Below are 7,047 nucleotides of genomic sequence, written 5' to 3' on the forward strand. Positions count from 1 at the left end.
TGGCCTTAATAGCCCCAATATGGCTGGAGAAAGGAAAAACTTGAATGATTAGCTTGCCATGAAAATAATACGCTTTAACACCAAGACAAAAATTTTATTGCCTCCATCAATGTCAAACTAATGAAAGGGAAGTTTGTTAGACCGAACATGGAGGGAGAAACTTGAAAATATTAACTATTGAAAAGGCTCGAGTGGGAATTCGGATTAGCTGAACGATGGTTGTGAGACCAGCTGTGAAATCAATTAGATTCAATAAACAGCTGTCAGAAACTACAGGGGAGATCTAAATGGTACTCTCTTGAATTTATTTCTTTCACTAGCGTATTCAGGGGGGTCACAAGGGGAGTCTTGTGACCGTCTTTGACTGGAATTGAGATTAGCTATATGTGATGACTGTGAAGCCAGAACAAATAAGGTTAAAGTAGCTGTCAAAAACTATATAGAAGGTTTAAATAATTTGATTAATTAATTATTTAAATATAATCTATAGTTTGATCAAAATATTTATATATATAATGTTTTGCAAAACTACTTGGATATCCTTCCAAGCAATAATAAGCGTGTCTAAATGTTTATCCTTCCAAACAAGAGTAAGCTGTCACCAGCAAGACCCATCCATTTCTGAGCAATGAATTGAAATGGATGATTAGGACTATTTACAAGTTGGGTTGGGTCGGTTTATTGATGTTTTTTCAATCGATTCGACCTGGTCGAGTTATTTGAAATTAAAATTGAAACTGACCCTGTGTTAAGCAAAATCGACCTGATCGGTTTGAGTTAGTTTTGGTCAATTTGGGTTGGTTTCGGCTCTACTTAGTGGTGATTTAGTTGTTGTTCAAGTATTCATTTCTGACTCTACATTCCCAAAGGAAACCAGCATTCCCTTAATGTTTTATGGCCCATCCATGGATCCAGTTGTGGAGGGAGTAGAGTTTGAGAGTACTATTTGCCAACTAGTGTCCACTTACACTATAGAGATGAGAGATATATAGTGTAACTACTAACTAGGAACTAATTACTAAATTGGTTCCGTTCGGGTTGGTTTTGGTTTTCACACATGAAAATCAGTTTATGATTTTTTATAACCCAAAACTGACTGGTGTTGAAGAAAACCCGGCCGACTTAGGTTGGATCGGTCCGGGTTAATCGATTTGGTCGGGTTGGGTCAGTTTATGAACAGCCCTATGGATGATGACTTTCAATTAGGAAGCAGAGAGACTTGATGCTAAACGGGATACTACTTCAAAGTAGAAACTGCTACACTTTTGATCATGAGTTCATTTTTGTCCAAAAAAAAAAAAGAAAAGGGTCACAAATCTAAAAAGGATGAAGACCTAACAGGCCTTCGCCCCGGTGTGTAAATCAATGAGGCTAAATAAAGGCTATCATACATTCATTGTATATTACTTGAATAAGCATATATGCTCTCTTGTATTGCTCTAAAAAACTAGCAAATCAATTGTTATGTTTGTGGCTTTTATATTCTTTATGGCAATCAGTTTTATGAATTCGTTCTAAATTATTTTGAGAAAAACTTGAAGGCCAACAGGGTATGGGATCGTAGTCCCCATAGCGGTATGAATCTGATTCATATTCATCTTATAGGTCTGAACCGAATACGAAGAGTTATGTATTTTCAGAGGTTTTCTTTCTTGTATATAAAGTCTAAATCATGTGAGAGATGAGTGAGACTTTGGGTGTGTATTTGGGGCTTAGGATTTTCTATGAGGGTACAACTTTGTATTTCTTTTCCATTACCAATTTCATAGTGAATTTCTATTCCTCTCTTTTGCCCGTGGACATAGACTATAAATTGAACCATGTAAATCTATGTATTTTCTATGCTTATTTCTCTTCATCTCTATTTTACTCTCATTTTTGAATAATATTCGAATCTATTTTCTTGGGTTTTTCCGCAATACCAATTTGGAGTTTTTCTTGCATTCTTTGAATATAGAATTTATATTATCATATAACAATAAAAGGAAAAGGAATTTATATTGAAATTACTAGCGGCTGTTTCTTTTCCTCTTCTGACTTAGAAGTTTATTAGCTTATCATCAAAAACAAATTCAATGTTAAGCGAATAAGATATTTTACCCATACAAGTGTTAGTTAGACGTCATTGGATTGCAGTGAATGCCAAAATGTTTTAAACGGTTAATAAGAGGGGAAGTCGATCATTGGATATCTCTTTTCCACTGACTAATTTTACAAGTACTAAGCCCCATGGTAAAGAGAGATTCATTGACTCGAATAAATCCTTTTAAGACGACCGAGTTAGCCAAGATTAACTGACAACAAATACGAGATTAATTCTTCGTCTTCATCCCGAATGCTCTGTCTTTTGAAGTACGAATTACTAAGGCTCTCCACCGGAAACTCGGCCTGACAAGGAATCCCCGGCCGGCCCTCGAAAGTATGATTTTGATTGGATCATGTGCCATGAGGCTACTCATCTTCTTTACTTTTCTACTCTTTCTAATGCCCACCGGAGCTCAAGAACCAGGCCCCATCATGAACTTAACCTTCTGTTCCGACCCAGCTAATTACACCTCCGGCAGCCAATTCCAGAAAAATCTTGTCAACCACCTCCTCCCTTCCCTCATTTCCAACGGCTACCGCAGTGGCTTCTTCAACACAAGCTATGGCGACAACCCCGACACCGCCTACGGACTTGTTCAGTGCAGAGGCGATGTTTCCATGGATGATTGCTATAGCTGCTTGGACACCTCTAGCATAACACTCCTCAAGAGATGCCCCAATAAGAAGGCCGCGGGTGTCCGTTACGATAACTGCCTCTTACGCTATTCCAATCTCAATTTCTTTTCCCAGATCAGTACTCAACGTGGAGGTGGTTATAATGTCAACAACGCATCCGATATGGAGGTTTTTAATAGCAAATTAGACCAACTCTTGACCAGTCTTTCAACTACGGCGCTCACTAAGGCATCCAAGTTTGCCATCGGGACGATCAACACCAACTTGTCCTATCACAGCACTATATATGGTTTGGTGCAGTGTACTCTGGATTTAACGGAGCTTGGCTGCAACACTTGTCTCCGGCAGATGATTAGCTGGATCTCTACGTGTTGTAATGGCCATATAGGAGCCCATTTATTTACTTTGAGTTGTAACGTGAGATTTGAGACTTATCCATACTTCAACTTATCGGCGCTGCCACCACCGCCTCCTCCACCACCAGCTGAAGCAGCTCCTCCTCCTCCAGCTAATTCTAACATCACGGATAATACGACAGGAAGTGAGGCAGGTAACGGTAAGATTTTCCCGCCTTTGTTTCTTTTTTTTTTCCTTGAATTAGCTTTTTGCTATTGTTTTTCTTCTCTCTGTTTCTGGCATTTTGCCTCTATTTTAGCACTAGAAGTTCAATTGTTAGTTCTCAGAGACATTGAGAGGGGGATGGGGAGGGGTACATGACGTGATCTACTTGACCACTAAAAGGCTCTAGCGATCCAAGAGTGAAATCTGTATTAAATCTTGACACTTAAACATTTAATTCTCAGTAGGTAGATACCTCTCTCGGAAAAAAAATTGGCTGTCTACGTTTATCAGCAACTAAGAGTTCAGTGGTTCTTTTAATTGCATAAACCAGTTACAGCATCCCAAAACAGGGGAGTGATACTGTCTCCTACCATTCCAAATCGACCAAAGAAGTTGAGTATAGGGTTGCCCACTTCTTCAACATAAAAAAAAAGAGAGTGTCGACTTCGAGACTATTGTTATTTTCTTCGTATCCCTGCAGAATCATTCGTGAACGGCTATTGAGATTCAATAAATGTTCTTTCCAAGCCTGTATTATTGAATACTACGGACAGTGATATTAAAATGTAATCGCTTGGTATTAATATCTTGGTCTTTTGCTCATATTGAAGACTGAATAATCAATCATCGACAAATTTTCCTCTTCTGAATTTTTCCCTTTCCCTCTCAATGCAGCAAAACGGAAAAAGATATCAGCTGGAACTATTATTGCTATTGCTGTTTCAGTTGCTATTGCAGTGTTGCTCTTATCAATTCTCAGTTGGTGTTGGCTGACTAAGAAGAAAGAGAAATTGATCAGTGGTACTGGTAAGAGCTATTCCTTTACGAAATCTTCATTCATCATTCAAGTCTCAATACTTCAGTCTAGATAAGCATAATCGTAGCTCCATGGACATCTGTTACTTCATTTGCTTCGTAAAACCTCATTACCTATGTTCAATAATTACAAAATTTATTTTAAAATTTTACTCATTTTCCTCTTCATATTGGTGTAGATGAGAATGATATTACAAATGCGGAGTCATTGCAATTTAATTTGAGTACAGTCATAGCAGCTACAAATAACTTCTCTGATGACAACAAAATTGGTCAAGGTGGATTTGGTTGTGTTTACAAGGTAAGGAGATTTAAACATATTTAGAGATTTAAGTATGTGTTTGGTTCTGTGGGCGTTTATGGATGGGCCATTTATTTGTATTTTTTCACTTTAAATGCTTCCTGTTTTTACTGTTTAATTGGGCATCACTTAAATATTTTTTTTATTTTTCACCTCAGATTAATACCCATTAAAATGTGCCATATCAGCATTTGGTTTCAAGAAATGCTGGGGCATTGGAGGAAATAAGAATTTTACATTTCTCCAAATGCCCCATGCACAAAAGTCAAAGCCTTTAAGTTTTCTACCATTTATTTGATAAAAGGTAAAACCAAACAGTTGTCTCATATTGTTTCATAGGCAATAAATGCCAATATCTATGTGGCAATAAATCCCAAAGAACCAAACACACCTAACATTCAGATTATGAAGTATAATTTTATTGTAAAGTCAAACTTCTTGGAAATTTCCTTGGCTTATTAACGAAATTAGGATAACTTAACAGGTTGATAGCTATTTATGATGAATTACATTGCCAGGGTAAACTTTCTAATGGACAAGAAATTGCTGTGAAAAGGCTATCTAGAAGCTCTGGACAAGGTGCAAAAGAATTCAAGAATGAGGTTGTATTGGTTGCAAAGCTTGAACACAGGAATCTTGTTAGGCTCTTGGGATTTTGCTTAGAAGGAGAAGAGAAGATACTTATCTATGAATTCGTCCCCAACAAAAGCCTCGATTACTTTCTATTCGGTTTGTTCTTTAATCCTCACACAACCCCCATTCACGCTTCTTGACCTACTGCTGTTCTGTTCCGTAATGCTGGGTGGATTGTGGAAAATAATATGGCCTAATCTTTGCATTTTATAATTTCCTTCAAGAGATTTAAACATTTGGAACAGTGGTAATTCAATTGTTCATATTATCCATTCAAATTCTGCATCCTAAATTTCTAGCTTGTTTTGGATAAATGTATAGATCCAGATGAAGGTGCTCGTTTGGATTGGCCAACACGTTATAAGATTATAGGAGGCATTGCTCGAGGGCTTCTTTATCTTCATGAAGATTCTCGACTCAAGATTATTCATCGCGATCTTAAAGCTAGCAACATCCTGTTAGATGGTAATATGAACCCCAAAATATCTGATTTTGGGATGGCAAGAATTTTTGGCGTGGATCAAACTCAAGCCAATACAAGCAGAGTAGTTGGAACATTGTAAGCCTTCACTGTTGAATCCTTTGTGTTCTAATGATCTCAACCAGATTAAGTTCAGACCAGTCAGATTAAGAAATGCCAGTCACTGTTTAAGCTAGAAATTATTTATTCAAATTAAGTATGAATAAAACATAACTAGTTACATGGAACCTCAGAGGGTTCTCCACTGTCATGATCACTTAATTGGTATTCCTGTTGATAATTTCTTACAGTGGTTATATGCCTCCGGAATATGTGATCCATGGACTGTTCTCCGTCAAGTCAGATGTCTTTAGCTTTGGTGTTTTACTTTTAGAGATTATAACGGGAAAGAAGAATAGCTCTTTCAATCAATCAGAGTTTTCAGAGGATCTTCTAAGTTTTGTAAGTGTGAATCCTTAATTTCAAGTACATCTATTTTCCTTGCTTTGATAATAGATTGTTGTTATTTACAATAGAAAGAATTAAACTGACTAGTTACATATTGATGAACTGTTGTAGGCCTGGAGAAATTGGAACGAAGGAAACGCTTTGGATTTGCTGGACCCAATTTTAAGTAAGTTCTATTCAAGAGAAGAAGTGAGGAGATGCATTCATATTGGGTTATTGTGTGTTCAGGATGATGTAGCTCAGAGACCCACCATGGCAACAGTAGTTCTCATGCTGAATAGTTATTCTGTCACTCTTGAACCGCCTCAGCAACCAGCATTTTTGGGATACAGCAGAATGGAGACAAATACTGAAGAACAGCCAACTGAATCAGATCGATCTACAAGTAGATCAATACCAGGGTCTATCAATGATGTGACGAATACAGAATTAGACCCAAGGTAGTTTTATGCCACAGGATCAGGGGTACACAAAGACGGCTTTTCTTAATTTTCAGATACAGTTGAATTTGCGAATGATCGAAGTGTTATTGAAGGAGAACAATACGTTGAAATATGGAAATTATTTTGTGTTTAGTAGAAATTAAGAAAGGATAGCTTCATAGCAGTAGAAAGAACAGGGACGAAAAAACAGCATACAACTATACAAGCTGTTTTCGGATGACTTCTGCTGCTTTTATGTTTTTAAAAGCCTCAAAATAGAAGCTTTAGTTTTGGGCTTTTACTGTGTTCAGTATTCCGTGAAATGGATTTGGCAGAATATGTTTTCATAGCAATCTTTTTTTTTTCCAAGCAAAAGAGTGGTGATTAAATTATATTTAGTAAAGTTGTACAAGGTAACATGTCCATAACAGAGTGCCTTTGATATTTACAAGCATAATAAGCTAAAAGATGAGCTAAAGTGTTCTTAGTTCTAGATATGTAAATGAACTTTAAATCCCTAAACTGACTTTGGAGATGCAAGATCCATCCAAAATGCATTTGATCAATCCATGTACGTTCCATTACTAAAAGGTTTAACTTTTTTACTATTATTTCAGAATCCAAGAAAACTCGCACTGATTGGCATTGCAACGCTATAGCAGCTT

The 7,047-nt window shown here is 37.0% G+C and overlaps 1 protein-coding gene across 2 annotated transcripts; it reads left to right on the forward strand.

Moving 5' to 3' along the window:
* Window positions 1-2,201: 2,201 nt before the first annotated feature.
* Window positions 2,202-6,732, forward strand: LOC104604997 (cysteine-rich receptor-like protein kinase 10). 2 transcript variants are annotated; one of them, XM_088904131.1, is made up of 7 exons: window positions 2,202-3,271; window positions 3,958-4,089; window positions 4,278-4,399; window positions 4,918-5,128; window positions 5,354-5,591; window positions 5,804-5,954; window positions 6,072-6,732. In XM_088904131.1, exons 1-7 carry the CDS (start codon window positions 2,422-2,424, stop codon window positions 6,402-6,404), a joined length of 2,037 nt encoding a protein of 678 aa, XP_088760257.1. In that variant the 5' UTR covers window positions 2,202-2,421; the 3' UTR covers window positions 6,405-6,732. The 2 variants fall into 2 exon arrangements, with proteins under 2 accessions (XP_088760257.1, XP_019054553.1); XM_019199008.2 differs by having other exon boundaries at window positions 2,203-3,277.
* The last annotated feature ends 315 nt before the right edge of the window (window positions 6,733-7,047 follow it).

The sequence above is a fragment of the Nelumbo nucifera genome, chromosome 1, assembly GCF_055504915.1.
Source record: "Nelumbo nucifera cultivar China Antique chromosome 1, China Antique-T2T, whole genome shotgun sequence".
Taxonomy (NCBI): Eukaryota; Viridiplantae; Streptophyta; class Magnoliopsida; order Proteales; family Nelumbonaceae; genus Nelumbo; species Nelumbo nucifera.